The sequence below is a fragment of the Vitis riparia genome, chromosome 18 (assembly GCF_004353265.1).
Source record: "Vitis riparia cultivar Riparia Gloire de Montpellier isolate 1030 chromosome 18, EGFV_Vit.rip_1.0, whole genome shotgun sequence".
In the NCBI taxonomy this organism is placed as follows: Eukaryota; Viridiplantae; Streptophyta; class Magnoliopsida; order Vitales; family Vitaceae; genus Vitis; species Vitis riparia.
The window spans coordinates 33,059,960-33,076,421 of NC_048448.1; the positions used below are offsets into that span (position 1 = coordinate 33,059,960).

Sequence of the window (16,462 nt, forward strand, 5' to 3'; positions counted from 1 at the left end):
TCATCCAAATTGGGTAGAACCCATTTGATAACAAGTCACATGGACAATATATACCTTCACAAAGGTTACGAATATACGAGAACCACATGAAGATAAAGTGCTACATTGACCCCAAAAATCAGTATCAATTGTACAAATGAAGCATCATTTTTTTTCAGACCAGGAGGATAGGTAGAGTTCTACATTGAGGTTCAGCAAGTTTACCCACCTCACATTCAAAAATTGGAATTGCTCAACTTAGAAACTATATATGGAGACAACTTCTTAATAGAGTTGTCCCAATCTGCAGTGCTGATGAAGCAACCGAGCAACTGACAACAATTCTAACAGCTAGATTTGTTTGCTTGATTGCTTGAGAGAATTGATCCCTGCCATTTTCAGCCATCTGCTTGGTGAATAGATAAAGTGTTAACACGACAATTTTAAGGCCTTCACAATATTACTTAGAGAAAGGACATTAGTAAAGAAATTTCAAACATGCAAAACAAAGTTAGTTGACAATTATTGACTAAAACAGCACTGGTGTTAGTTTTAAGAATGTTGACATCAATTCTCATAAATGGAAAAAGGCTTGGCTGCAAGCTCCTAATCTCTAATCAAGGATTCTTGCTTTTGTACCAAGTAGGGTTTGTGAGTTTCTAGGACTTTTTGTAGAAGAGAGAAAGATAAAAGATGATACAACTCTTTAAAATGTCAAAAATCCAGAGGCACGAAAAAGGTCGCAGAAAAGTTGATCATATAAACTAATCATAACTCACATGACATATGCATTCAGTTCAATTCATTACAAGACAAACAACATATTGTAGACTTTATATGCTGATGGTCTAACTTTGGCAGTCTAGGTAATGCCATGTTTGCCGATTGGGGATCTGCACCAGGGAGGAATCAAGGATTAGTGCAACAAAATATAGGGAATTCAGGTTGGGAAAAGAGAGGAGATAAGCTTTTTAATTCCTAGTAGTGGGTTTCTTCTCCCATTCTCCCCTCCGTCTTTAGTTGAACATTAACTTCAAAAACAGTGATTGTGCCATGGTTGCCTAGTTTTGGAGTCATTTTTATCCTTGATCCAAAGAAATTCCAGAAAGCATAGGCATGAACTTTTCTAGAGAACACCAAACAGCATGATGCTTTATCTTTGGCAAGATGACAAAAAGGTTTCACAGCACATTTTTAAGGGGGGAAGAGAAAGAAAAAAAAGAAAAAAAGAAAAAAAGTGAGGATGCCAATCAACAGCCAACCATATTTCTCTACAATGTGTATTTGTGCATCATTTGAGGTTGTCGGTCTTCTCTCTCTGGATTCATCCTCAATTCACTAAAGACTCTTTGTTCTGTTGGCATGGTAGTTCTATTGATATGGGAAGGAGGCTGTGGAGGTTGGCTCCTCTATATCTGCTTGAATGCATTTGGAAGGAGTGTGGCATATTAGGATTTTTGCAGGTTTGGAGCATTCCACATTGGAGTTGACAGTGCGCAGGATTGACATCAATGTGACTCTTTGATAGTTATAATGATAACAAAGACAACCACAATGATAAAGGAATGGTAAGTGGTAGGTTATTAGTAATTTACTAGTGGAAGTGATGAAATTAGTTGCTTCCTGCAATCATAGTGCCATTGCTCTCCTTCCCTTCTCATTCTTCCACCTGGCCTCTTCATCCTTGCTTCAAGTTTGGCCTATTCTAATCCAGCACAGAGACATCTAATCTATTAATATTGTTATCATGTAACAGAACAACTAAATTCTCTGGCTTTGGAACATCACAGAAAATGCACTATTTTGTTAGGTGAAAGGAGGAGTTCATTGATATCTCATAACAAGGTAAACCTAGGAACCGAGACAAATTAAGAAAAAAAATATACACCCTCATATCTTTAGGAAAGGTAGAGAAAGGACGAAGAAAAAGAAGAACACTATAATTCAAGAATTAGGAATATAAACATCAGAAAACAAACTCATTTTCAAGGTATAAAAAACCATCATGAATTGTGATGAGTTGTGATTCACATAATAGTATAGAAGGGTAATAATTAACTACTATTTCAAGACAAAGTAAAAGGAGGTCCCATGGATAGAAAGAGCTAATTTTATGCAGGACTGAAGACACTCGCATCAACTAAATTACAGCCCCTATATGAACAAAGGAAGAACCTCAATCCCGAATGCCAAGTTCGACTTCAAGCTCATCATCATCTTCAAAAAGCTTTAAAAGACGGGCATGCTGCTCTTCTCTCTTTTTCTTTTGCCATATCTTGAACAGGAAAACAGAAAATGCAGCACCAGCCACCAAGCCAAGGCATATAATGACTATCCTAATCCCGATCTTGTTACCATGGGTATCATGTCTCTCAGCTTTCGTCACATCTTTGGAATTTGATGGGTCATCCGCCAAGCCTTCAAAGACACAGAAATTGTTAAATATTTTGTTAGAGAAGAAATTACCCTCTGTTTCATTGTGGGGGAAACCAAGGAAAATAAAAGAAACTGAAATTATGTTTGCTTGTGGGGAAAACTAAGGAAAAGAAAAGAAATTAATATCCTAATCACATGCTTTACATTGTTCTGGTTTCTAAAATGTGAAAACTCACCTCATCACACTGCACAGAGTGGAGGTTTTTGTTTTCTCAGGGGGGCCTAAATAGTGAAAAATCCAAAGATTCAAAATCATTTTATCAGCAACCAAACAAATATTGAAGGGGGGGGTGGGTGGGGAAACTAAAAACAACACTAGATTTTGTGCATTGAGCACAAAAAGAATGAATCAAATGTAAGTGAGACCCATCATTTGCCTCTATCCAGCGGGTTTTAGGAAGTAATCATGTTTAGGCAAGACCTCCACCGCTACCAAAAAAGCCAGTTTTAGAATCATTACAATGAAAGAAGAGATTCACAGGATTTCCTACATGGGAAGATAAACTTAAGAAATGAGTCATTCAAGACAGCAGTGAGAAGGAAATGTGGGGAAGTTGTTACACATGACTCGGCAATACGCAACAAATAACCATAACTGCAACAATAAAGCGTGTGTGATTCAATTGAAAGCAATCAAAACAGATGCATTAGAAGCGCTAAAAAATATAGTCACTGATAGTCCGATGATATAACATGCCCTAAGTAGTTGTGTTTAAGGCTTTGGAGAGTCAAGTACACATCTAATAAGTAACAAAAATGTGTCCCTGCATGTTAGAAGAGCTTCATGTTTTATAATGGCAATGCTTCTCTTTACGAGTGTCAATGCTACAGAGCTTACTGATTAATCTAGAAGGGAAAAAAAAAACCAAATCTTTCACATATGTAATTATTCATCCAAAGTTATGAAAAATAATAATAAAGGGTGCCCTTTTTACACATTTTCTTGGCATCCAACCAGACAAGATTTGAGAAGAAATCACTCTTTCTAGACATTAATGAATGATAGGCATTCAGAAAGTTACAAATTTAAAAATGAAAATCTATTTCCATGATTATTATGCAAAAACCAAAACATATGTTAAAATTAAATTCCAAACATGGAGGGTTTGATGTGAAATCATGAACTAGCCAAAAAGAAAAGAATACAACATCGTAGGATCATAAGCCCAATAATGAACCCTAATCTCTATTTTCGTAATTATTTCATGACAAATTTAAAAAATATAAATAAATAAATAAGTGGCGAGCGGCGGCGTTTTCCTTTTTCTGGGCATCCAAACAGCCAGGGTTTAATGGGAAGTCAAGGAAATGACCAAAGAGATAATAATAAAACATCGTAGTATCATTAAATCCGCAATGAAGGGGAAACAAACAAAAACAAATAAAAAATTTTAATCTTGCAAATTTGCAATAAGGTAGGGTTTTCCCACGCTCTCTAAGTATCCAAACAAGGTGGGTTTAAGGGGAAATCAAGGAATTGACCAAAGAGAAAATAGTACAGCACCATGTATCGTTAGATCAATGAGGAAGTAAAACAAATAAAACAAACAAACAAACAATTTTAACCATTGAAAACAGGAATACAGTCCCAGTGGATGGGGTTTTTTCCAAGCTTTCTAGGCGTCCAAACAAGGTGGGTTTAATGAGAAATCAAGATTTAATGAAAATAAAATAAAAAATAAGACAACAACATATTACATCAGATCAGCCATGAAACAAAAATTTTTTAAAAAATAAAAATAAATAATAAATAAATAAAGCAAAAATAGTTGAAGATAGAGAAGGAAGGAGAAAGACCTGAAATGAGTAGCAGAGAAATGGTGGGGAAGATGATATGAAAAAAGTGCAGACATCTCCATCTTGAACCTGAACCTGAAGCCCCTCTCATCATTTTCTCTCTTCCTAGAAATTTTTGAAACAAAAATAAAAAATAAAAATGAAAAATGAAAAATAAAAATTGAAAATTTTGCAGTTAGATTTGTGGTGGGGTGTTTCCAGATTGGCAGCTGCCTCTGGTCCACAGCTGCCATTACTCCACCCTATTGCCACTAAAAACTTAATTAATAAATAAATATACAAATATTAAAAAAAAAAAAAAAAAAAAGTCAAACATTGAAAGGTCATACAGACAAAAAAAAACCTTGATATCTTCAAATTTTGATTTATAATTATTTGTAATTCAATAATAAATTTTGATTTATTTTCATCTCTTATCTCCTGGGAGAACAGCAGAGGTATCAATGGAAATGGAAGTAAGAATAGAAAATGGAAGCAAATGGCAGTATTCAAAAAAGGTAAATTATAATTAAAATTTACTTATTATTATTTTATATTTCCTTTTTTTATTTAAAATAGTAACAAACCGAGAGAAAAAATAGTGGCACACACTTTCTAGAATTTTTTTTTTAATATCTATATTTTTTAAAAAATTATTATTTTTCAATATAAGCCTTATTTGAATATATTTTCTATTTTTTATTTTTAAAATAAAAAAATCATAAAAGAAAAATATCTTTTTCAAAAAAAATATAAATTTAATTAATACCCTTAAAAATCATTTTAAGAATTTTCAATTTTTGAATCAAAAAAATTTTCTTGATATTTTGAATCAAAAAAAAAATTTGATATCACAAATTTTTTAACCGTTTTACGGACCCAAACCGCCCTGCAACAATCAGCTTCGAGTAAATTAAAAAATTAAAAAAACCCTCTTATGAATGAATTTCTTTAATCAAACTTTTATAATACCAAAATTATTCCTCTAAAGAATTACTTAGAAAGGGCTTAAACAACTTCCCACTATGAGATAAAAGGGTAGTAGCCCAACAAAAAGGCTCAAAGACCACACCAAGTGAAGAAACAGACAAAAGCTCTTCCCATTTCAGACTATCCTGTGGAGCCACTGCCTCACCCCCATCTCAAGATCATCACCGAGTCCCTTCAACATTTTCTCGAGAATCTTAGGGTTAGTTAGATCCACTAGAGTCAATATTTCAATATCATTGAAGCTATGAATACTCGCACGCAAAAGTCCAGTGAGGAAAATTTTAAATTAAAAGCTTGAACACATACATTTTTCTCATGACTCTCGAGACCAAAAAAGCATTAACATCATACCAAGCTATGGAAGTAAACTAAGACTAGTAGTAATGAAACAAAAAGACAGATCAATCGGTTTTGAAACACAAAACTAGGAATAGAGAGGAAGAGAAAAAATTGATGATCCTTTTTTAACCAGCTCGCTTTAGTTGGGATGGTGTATTATCTCATCACTTGAAGCACTTGGCATCCAGTAGTGCCTCTCCCTCAAATGGCTCCTGGTCTTCAATCATCTGGTTGACACGCTCCTTCTGAGCTTCATCACTGAGGTCAACCTTCTTCCACTCGTATAGCTCCATGTCATAGCATTCATCAATTACAAATTGAGGAATTTCTTGCCCCCTGAAGAGCCACAGCCCCTTCACCTTGAATGGTGCCTCAGATCCCACTATCAGCATCTTCCCAAATGCATATTTACGAGCCAAATCCATACGTTGTAGGAAACCAGTCACCTTGTTCAAAGTCACAAATGAGACAGTATTCTCATCATTGTACTTGTAATCGCAGAACCAGAGAGAGTAGCCCTCAGGATCATACATGTCCCAAAATCCTGCCATAAAAAGAGAACGAGGATGAAGAAAACAGCATATGGAACATGCAAAACTGAATAACCTTCATCAAAACATTCAAATTGTGAATGAACTTCAGGCTAGTACAATTGGATGACTGCATCCAGAATATGAGAGCTTCTTATGCCACAATGAAAGATGATCAAAACCAGAATGGTATAATTCAGTTGATGATAAAAGAAATACATATGTTTGTATTCATGACTGCACCCAGATGGGTACATGATGTGGACTCTTAAGTCTTGACGTTTCTGTGAGTACTAGTATGATACTATTTTTCTATGAAAATGAAGTGCAATCAATACATCAAAACAAAAACAGCAACTGGCATGTGGTTATGACACTGTTAGTTGATAGCAGGGATCCTTATATGAGTAACAAATACAGGATTCAACTAATATTAATATCCTCACTAGTGGATTCTTGTTTGTGTTTTACCAATTTACAACTTAATTCATTAAGATCAAAGCCCCACAACACTAAATCCCAGAAAACCAACTGCTAGATATCTTAATATTTTATATTTTTTAAATTCTTAAAAAATAGTTGAATTTAAATATATTGTGTTAGCTTCCTTCCTCTTATGTATCTGTGTGAATTGATTTTCAAGGATCTTTCCTATATAAAGAAAACCGAGAATGAGCACATGATATCACTCCCTCAGGTTCTGCATTGCTAGAATTTGAGATATTTCTCAATCAGTTTCTTTGTTACATGGGCATTTAAAATGAGTTACATTCCCATACAGCATTGGCTGTCATCCATAGAGACTTCATTTCAATTTAGCGTAAAGAAGGACAGCCCATGTCCTGAGAGATGGAGGTCAGACATTAAACTCCAAGACACATCCTCTCACAGACCCAAATCCATCTAGCACACATCACACCCCATCAAAGAAGTCATTCGAAATTATTCTTATAAAAGACTAATTTATCCGAAAGCAAAGAGGATAACACAAGGCAAGAAAAAAATAGCACCAGGAGGGGTATTCCATGCTAACATGGAAAGAAAAAGAAATAAAAAGAACACACACCTCAATGTTAATTAAGCTCCCCTAAATATGAAGTAAATGTTGTGAGTTTAGTCCCCAACTTAAGGATAACCCAAACTTTCAACAAAGTGGATTAAATGCATCTGTGTTGCATTCAATGCATGCCCATGAGCACACAAGTATTATGCAGTAGGGTTATTGATACTGGGCATTATATAGATGCCATATTCAAACTACAGAAATCCAATGTATCAGCATCTTCAGTGGAACATTCTTGAAGGGAAAGTCAAATGCTGGATAATCATACCAGTATTGGCCAAAAAGACACTTTAACCACAACCTAAACAAAAACTAACAAGACATCCATATGTAGAAAGCAAACAGGGAAATGCGCAGATTTTTGTGTGTGCAGCATAAATAAAACAAAGAAAAAAGGAAATACCTTTGATAGCAACCTCGCGGAAGTTGGTCTTGGTGTTTGAATAAAGCCTCTTCCAGTCATCCAATACCATCTTACTTGGAGGCAACAGATCAAGAGGGTTCTTTGGCTTTGGCTTGGGTGCCTCTTCCTCCTCAGCAGCCTCTGCCACTTTAGGCTTTGCTGGTTCTTTTTTGGCCTCCTTTTTGGCCTCTTTTTTTGGCTCATCCTTGTGCTTAGGTTCTTTTGGTTGTGAAGGCTTCTTTGCTGACTGAACAGGTGGAACAGATTCTGCCTGTTTCACCTCACCCAATATCTTACGGAAATTTGGCTGATTAACCATGGTCCAGAAATATCTCTCAACATGTGGGAACTCCGAGGTAAAGCTCTTTGTCATGACCCGGCTAAATCCCATAACCAAGTTGCATGTCATAATAATATCAGCCAATGTCACAGAGTGTCCAACCAGGTAAGTGTTTGAAGCAAGATGAGTGTTCAAGGCATCTAACGCTCTCTTCAATGCAGAAATTGCAGCTTCCTCAGCCTTTGTTCAAAATACGAGAACATAAAGGAAACACAAGTGAGTTATTGCCAATTATTAGAACGAAAGAGAAAAGAAAAAAAAAAGAAAGAAATAAGTACAAATAAATAAATGAACAAAGTGGCAGTTTGACCAACCGGAGGAAGGTAAACAGCAAAACCAATTCTTGGGATGAACCAACGCAAAATATTAGCATCAATCTCCAATGATCCAAAATCAATCCATTGCTCAATATGAGCCTGCCAAAACCAATTATACAAGGTAGCATCATAAGAAACTCTATTTTGGTGGAAAACATATCAAAATTTTTCTTGAGGATACTAGCATTATAAATTGAAACAACAAACCAGTATGATAGACAAACATTTTTACCCTATTTGATCCATGAGAAAATGCAGAGGACAAGGGAAACGAAAATTTTTAATCTTCAATTTTTCATTATTCAGGATATAGGAAAAACAAAAACAGAAACAAAAAAAAAAAAAAAAAACCAAAAAAAAAAAACAAAAATTAAAATTAAAAGGCAAAAATCCCAACTCAACTGAAGCTTATAGAGCTATAGACCATGGTATAGGCACAACTTCTATATATTTAGAAAAACAGGAGAACATGAAATATAAAATTCAAAAGCTATCTCCTTTCTTTTCCTCAGTTTCTTGGCAATTAAACAAAGTGTAAACCACATGTATAAGTTAAATCCCAGATGTCTTACATATTCAATCAAGGTTGAGCCATAAAGAGGATTGTCAGCCTTCAATCGAGTAACTGCACCAAGAAATAAAAGACTAAGCTATGAGCTTTCATCACAAGCTAGAGAAGATCAGAAGCAGAATGCAAAATCTCACCATAGCGCGCAATGGCATTGCTCTCAAATACAGGTCCATCAGGTGTTTCCAAGACAGGAACCTGCATAACAATAGGCTTCTTCCAGTTATCCAGACCTTCCCCACTTCATAACTTGAAGGAAAAAAAAAATACATCTTTTTGCATATGATACATACCTTTCCAATAGGGTTCATCTTGAGAAATTCAGGACTTTTATTTGATACACCCATCTCAAAATTCTTGACAAGCTCAACTTTGACACCACTGTACTCAGCAGCAATGAGTGCCTTGAAGGCATTTTTATTCGTGTTCCCAGCATGCAAAACCTACAAGCAGATTAAATCATCATGTTACTAAAGGAAAATCGCCTCATCTTCAAGAATCACTACCTCAATTTCATGCTTAATACTGACATTAGTAATAATAACATTATTCCTAGACATTGAATCATTTAGGAAGAACATCCCTATAAATTATATTAATAATAAAATTGTATTTAAGTAAGAATAAATTGAAGGATATGACTGAATTATTACCCAATTTAGTAGATAAACCATACAAACAATTAGCCAAATCATATAGCTCTTGAATCCTTTGATTTGCATACCGCATATGAAGTTTATTAAAAAATAACCCCCTACCACCCAATGACTTAGATCGAAATTGAAACCCCTCAGACCAGGTAATGCAAGAAACTCTATGAAGTACATGAAAGAGAGATGTTATGATAATACCAACTGCTATTAGCTAGTTTTATGCAACTTCAAATCAAATGAAGGTGCAGCGTAAAATAATGCTACTGTGTCGCATCCAACTTGTCAGGATTGAAGCTATAATAACATGGACTCCCGTAGAAGTTTTGGGTGCTAATGCGTGTCATTTAGACGCCAGATTATATGACAAATCCCAGCCAAATAATCTAATTTCCCTTTCCTCGCCGTGATCCCTTATGCCAAATTGACAATATGTCCAACCTGAGCTTAATTTCAAGTAGACTCAGATTAATTTTCCAAACATGAAAAAAGAGTTCAGATTGATTGCGGGAAAATCAAGAAAAACAAACCATACCAAAGTTTTGAATTTCATAATTTCCATAAAATGAGTTCGCTAAATTGTGCCCAATACAACTACATCCAGGTCAAAGCTTTTATCTTTACAAGTTTTCAGTAATTGGGTGCATCCCATTTTTCCCGATCAAACTATTTCACCATGCCTCCCTCACAATTTTCACAGGAACCAAACAGAAACTAGATAAAACCAAGATCTGAAAACAACTCACCAGAGCCATTGCTGATCAAAGAAGCACTTCACTTCACCTTACTTCAGTTTTCCAAGATCTGATCATATGAAGCAACAATATTGAGGCTAAAATGCGCCAAAAACCCTAGCCAATCGGAGAGCAGAGAAGAGTAGACTTACCAGCAGCGGCCAGAGCAAGAGAGGGAAGGAAGACTGAAGTGTTTGCTACTTAGAGGTTTAGGGTTTGTACGGTGACGGTTTTAGGGTTTCCAAAACCTGGTGTCAATTGACGGTTCTACCCTCAACTTGTCCACTATGTCACATTATTCTTTTATAATTTTTCTTATTTTGAGTTTTTTAATATTAATATTAAAAATGGAATATTGGGTCAAATTCTTTTTATGTGCAAAATAAGAAAAACAAATATTTTGGACGAAACCTCAAATTAAATTTAAGCAAAGGGAAATTATAAATACATCTACCTAAACATTCTCTCTCGAATAAGGAGATGGTCAATTCTTGAAAATTTAAATATTGAGAAGACGAAAAATAGTATTACGCAATTATATCACAAATATAGTAGAAGGACAATTTGTATGTAAAATAAAGAGAGTATGGAAGAGAAATTATAAATATTAATTTTGATAGTGGTTTGGTGCAACCCGATTTATGTCTACTCTCCTCGAATTCTTAATTGAGTGAGGGTTTCACTAGCAAAACTTACAACCCAAACCTTCAAACTCTATCATTGAATTATGGTTTCAATCAATCATCTTAGACTTATAACTTTAAGCACCCTCCTCGATTATGACTCCAGAGATCTTTTATAGTAAGACTTTTCAAAACAAAGTATCTAAACTATTCCCTTTAAACTATGGTTCCAAAGCATCCTCACAAGATATAAAAATGAAGAAAGGATTCTTGACTTACAATATTTCTTCAAATGGAATACAAAAAAACTAGGGGTTGAATAGTGCATTAAAAAGGTATGCAAGTTTGAAAGTAAGTGTCACTCCCTCAAAGCTCAAATAATATGAAAAAATGATTTAAATCTTTTTCCTTACGTGTACAAAATGTTTGAAGCATTTAAATAGGAGTTAAAAACTCAAACTAGCCATTAGACATAGTTTGAGATTATCTAGTCGATTAACCAATCAAACCAAGTACTAGCCATTGGGTGGTAGTATATGCAAAAAGTGACCTTTAGGTAAAAGAAGCTCAAGTAGTCGAACAACCAACTCAATTGATTGAGACAAGTTTCTACTAGTTAAATTTTTTTTTGAACCGATCAACTGCTTAATTTAATCGATCGACCTATTTGTTCAACAGATGAACTTATTGGTTTAACTAGTCGACTAATTAGTTAACCATAAAAAAAAAATAGAAAAAGTGAGAAAGTGATGCACAAATTGTTGGGATTAAGTTCTAAAAAGCATGACATGATGTAACAGATTGAAATTTATTTATAAAATTATTTATCTAAATTTCTTGGTTTCCCTTTTATTACCCCATATGGATTAATTGGTTACATGAGCATACACACTCACATCATTTGCATTATGCATGACTCGGGTGCATTAGGAGTTATATAGACCATCCAATAAAGTAATGAACAGTCCACAGTCAATTCATGGATTTGGGCAATTCATCTAAGACTATAATGCATTACATCATAATTGGAGGGATAATTTGTCGTAGTCATCAAAATGGTTTTCTCATTGTGAGTGCACTAGTGTATATGATGCACACTAAACAAAACATACGGTAAATTATGATGTAAGGCTGTCAATTGTCATGATTCACCAATCTACAATACCACATGGACTTTCAACCTTTAGAAGGTATTGAGTTTGTGCCAAAATCAATAAAAGACCTTGGCTTATAAGTGAAACCCTAAAATGGTCATATATTGAATTAAGTCATTATTGATAAAAGTTGGTGATGACAGATATTCTCAATAGAGATACTATGATTTCTATTTCATGACATTGAGATAATGTGTCTCGTTAGGTGATCCAAAGAATATGTGATTTAGAAAACTATGGTCATAGTAATTCCTTCAGTGAAATTTTAACATATGTTCCTCAGGTATAAAGTATGTCAATTAATCACATAATAAGGATGATATATAACTCAAAGATTGAAAAGGTAATCTTGATAGTTAATAACACTACCTTATTATATTACGAACACTAATTCATAAGGAGTGTGTATGCAGTAGATAGTAGAGCATGATATGAGTTATACTTGTTGTAGTTTCATAAGATATTAGAATATAATTAATTCTTTTTAGTGAAATGTTGAATCAACTTTTGAATTAGATTCTAAGGGAGCAAGTATTTTCCTATGGGTCCAAATGATCCCTACTCAAGCTCCTATTTTACGCAGACACATTTATTTTGAGGGATTTGAGTTTCTGGTTCATAAGTGTGCATAAGGGCATTTTGGTAAAAATGTAAGGTTGCATTAGATCTTATCAATTACTTTTCTAGTATAAATTAATTAATTGATTGGAACCATAAGGACTAATTAATTAATTAGAACCCAATTGGGTTAGATTAGGTGACCCAAACCTAATTTGGGATAAGTCACTTAAGCCCATAGAGAGCCTTATATAACAAGGTTAAGGTTTCAGATTTGTCTGTAATCTTCCAAAAAAAAGCCTTTAAAGAGAAAAGTTCACATTTTTCTTGTGTCTAGCTACGTATGAGGAGAGATTAGTTGGAAGACTAGTAGATAGACAAGATCTACAACATCTTCTACGGATTTAGATTATTCTTCAACAATTTATATGGACTGCAATTGATTTGAGAACATCCAAATCTAAGTATGAGTTGCTTATTGTCTAGTTTTGTTACTCTAAATGGTTTTTGAAGTCATGTTTCCACTTAAATTGCTTTCTAGAGAAGCCTAGGGTAGATTGCATGCTCCTTATACAATCCAATGATAGGAAACAAAGTAATTTGAAGTTCCCATCACAAATGACATTTAACGGCTTAAATTGTTTTAGTATGAAACTTATGATTAACAAACCTTTTTTAATGAAATCGCATGTCAACACATGAGGTTTTATCATTGAAACAATCAATATAAATTTTTATAAAAATTATTCAAAGATGCATAAATGAACTCTATAATTTTTGCAACTTTTACATCTTTAATTAGAAATCTTTAGGGAAACCCAACTAGATAACTCTTTGTTATTTTGAAAACTTGTTTAACTATGAATAATATTAAACAGATGTGATTTTCATTTAGAATTTTTTTTTTATCCACTTTATAAAAGAATAAAATTGATTTAGGCTTTAGGTGCTTAAAAAAAATGTAATACAACGTGAACTTGGTGCACCAACAACCTTATAAAAAGATCCTATTGAAAGGTCTTGATTGGTCTCATAGTTTTTAAAAGCTCAAGACGCAAAGTGCTCTTGGAGCCTAAGGAGCAAGGCGCGAGCTTTAGTAAATTGAGGCACACCCTATTTTACATATATAATTTTCTATTTTTCCTTTCTTCTTCAATTCAGGCTTTCTTCTTCTTCAGTTTAGGCTCACACGTGAATGAGAGAGAAAGAGAGATTGAGTAGATAGGTTTTTTTTTTTTTTGGTTTTGTTACCTTCAAAATGCAGCATTTTGGCCCCGATTCTTTTTTTAAAAAAGCAACCCAAAACGCTGCATTTTGAAGGCAACGAAACCAAAAAAAAAACCCTAATCCCACCTCTGTAACTCATTTGCAGTGGAGAAGGAGAGAGAAGAAGAATAAAAGGAAAAAGATGCACCTTTGAGGGCTTCATGTTTGGCTGAAAGTGAGCGCATTGTGCACCTAATCAACACTTCCTTCAATGGGCAACACCTTAGGTCAAGCAAGGCATCAAAGCATGGTGTCATGCCGCCTTGAGCCTAGTTGCGCTTTAGGTGTGCCTTTCACAACTATGATTGATCTTCTATTTGAAATCCACTTCTTTTTAATTATTCTTTGACTTGATTTGTGCTTGTGACTATTACTTTAAAATCATATTGCCTAAATACACTTAGAATAAGTTATTAGTTCCAAATTTTATTTTGTTATCATTAAAACCAAAATATACCAAACTTTCATTTCACATGGTTGAAGAAAATCTTCATATTATGGACGAACCCTAATCTTAGGTTAAAGTACTAGGAAGTGGACATAAGCAATTTTCGAATCACTATAAATGCATCGTTTGCATCTCTCAATCCTTATTTATTTATTTATTTTTACTTCAATACTTGTCATTTGTCTCATAAATTGCTAATTTTTGTGGAAAAAAAAGGACGAACACCTAATGCATTTCATTTTGGATGTAAACCATAGGATTGCTTAGTTTGTCTTCATAACATTTTGTTTCTATTTTTTATATTATAAAAATCGTGATGCAGATTTTGTTGTAACTTTTCATACGTTTTAATCCTTTTTTTTTTTTTAACATTTACCAAATTGTCATTCCTTTTCTATGATGCATGGCAAGGCGAATTCTTACTGTTATTCTTCTCTTTTCTTGGTTTTTTTTTTCTTGCATTTTTCTCATTTTTCTGATGCACAATAAATGTTAAAGACATTATATACAATATAATAAAAGTTTTTTTAAAAAATATAACCATTATCAGTGGAAGGGATGGTAGATAACCCATATTTTTTACATCATTTATGAAGAAATTAAAGTCCATTTTCCTTGGCCAATCCCAATAAATCTAACAAACAATAAAAAAAGAAAGAAAAAAAAAAAACTTAGTTCAATCAATCATAACAACAGAAGAATAGAGATCATAACAACAGAAGAATAGAGAGAGGTAACGACAAAAACTCACTCAAAATTAAAGAGGGAAAAAATCAAGGATCTCCCATATGAAAACCATGATTAGAGATTTGGTTTAGGGTTTCAAATTTCAATAACTTTTTTCCTTGCATTTTATAAGGAACCAAACAGGGAAAAAAATGTCAAAAATGAAAAGCCAAAAAAAATAAGGGTTCTCCATATGAAAAACATGATTAGGGATTAGTTTTAAGGTTGAAAATTTCAACAACTTTTCTCCCCACATTTTTTAGGGAACCAAATAGAAAAAAAATGAAAATATTCCCACTTAATGGAAAATAACCTAATAACAATAGGGTTTGGGAAGATAAGGGCATGACCCATGTGGGTCATCAACGAGTTTTGGAGGATAAGGATGTTAGTTGTTGGCTATCAACGTTGGAAACTCTGACAAGTGAAGAGGAGGATAAGCTTGTCTATCAAGGTTGGAAATGTCTGCAAGTGAAAGAGAGAGAAATGTTGGATCTTTTATATAGTAGGGGAGAAAATGTTTGTCTATAGGAAAAATGTTGTTTGTGTTCATGGTGTAGGGGTCTTTTAGTGGACATGATCTCTAGATTCTAAACAATTAAAACTCCTTTATAAAAAGACTCAAACTCTAACCATGATATTGAATTACCAAAACTCTAATGTCTCTATGAAACGCCCCACCTCCTACCATCCTCCTCAATAATGTGTCTTACAAGAGGAATGCCCAACAAATCTTGTATTTTTTAAAAAATTAATCAATAGTAACTAATATAATCATACCTAACAATTTTATTATTATTTAATAAATAAGTACACATAATTTCTCCTAAAATTTCAAAGAAAAAAAAAAGAATCTATTAATTAAATAGGATTTGTTATTTAACATAATAATCTTATTCAGATGAGATTTCTACTTGTATCAAATTAAAATAAAAGAAATTTGAATTAATCAAAATAAATAACAAATTTATTTAATTATTACTTTATTTCAATTCTAAGCAAAGTTAAATATTAATAAGAATAAAGGTAGAAAATGAATATATAAATTAGTAATTTATTGTAAAAATTAATTTTCATTTAGATATAGATAATATATCATTAAATTATGATATTAAATATTGCTTCCCTTAAAAAAGATGAATAAAATTGAGATCCATCTAACATTTGATATATTCTTTTTATACAACCAATTAATGTAATTTACATGATACCTATCTTCTCTCTAACAAAATAAATATGATTTTAACTAAAATATATTCAAAAACAATTATAAAATAGACAAAATATATTTTTTTTTAATTTTTATCAAATAATTAAAATCAAATTCCGATATAGAAAAAATACACTATTTTCCACCAATTCACACGACTTGCATGTACATCAAGCCTACTTGTGTTATAATGAGGTTATAATAAGTGATCGAACCATTTAATTTTGTGAAGAAAATGATGAAGGTGGAGGGTTGGAGTACTTCTAGGAACTAGGAAGTATCATCCACCCCTTTGAGGTGGAAAAGCTTTTTGAATTCCCTTTTATTTTGTTAATTATACTATCACATCAAA

At 33.2% G+C, this 16,462-nt stretch overlaps 2 protein-coding genes across 4 annotated transcripts; both read right to left on the reverse strand.

Annotated features, from left to right (window-relative positions):
- LOC117906035 lies at positions 1-4,445 on the reverse strand. 2 transcript variants are annotated; one of them, XM_034818968.1, is made up of 3 exons: positions 4,213-4,445; positions 2,155-2,397; positions 1-385 (listed from the first exon to the last, which is right to left on the reverse strand). In XM_034818968.1, exons 1-2 carry the CDS (start codon positions 4,304-4,306, stop codon positions 2,156-2,158), a joined length of 336 nt encoding a protein of 111 aa, XP_034674859.1. In that variant the 5' UTR covers positions 4,307-4,445; the 3' UTR covers positions 1-385; position 2,155. The 2 variants fall into 2 exon arrangements, with proteins under 2 accessions (XP_034674859.1, XP_034674860.1); XM_034818969.1 differs by lacking the exon at positions 1-385 and adding an exon at positions 402-872.
- A 952-nt stretch (positions 4,446-5,397) lies between these two features.
- On the reverse strand, positions 5,398-10,322 carry LOC117907066 (elongation factor 1-gamma). Of its 2 annotated transcripts, XM_034820431.1 has the most exons (8): positions 10,278-10,322; positions 10,138-10,195; positions 9,035-9,184; positions 8,879-8,939; positions 8,746-8,798; positions 8,171-8,272; positions 7,517-8,036; positions 5,398-6,064 (listed from the first exon to the last, which is right to left on the reverse strand). In XM_034820431.1, the coding sequence occupies exons 2-8, from the start codon at positions 10,144-10,146 to the stop codon at positions 5,685-5,687; spliced, it is 1,275 nt and encodes a 424-aa protein (XP_034676322.1). In that variant the 5' UTR covers positions 10,147-10,195; positions 10,278-10,322; the 3' UTR covers positions 5,398-5,684. The 2 variants fall into 2 exon arrangements, with proteins under 2 accessions (XP_034676322.1, XP_034676323.1); XM_034820432.1 differs by lacking the exon at positions 10,278-10,322 and having other exon boundaries at positions 10,138-10,240.
- Between the last annotated feature and the right edge of the window lie 6,140 nt (positions 10,323-16,462).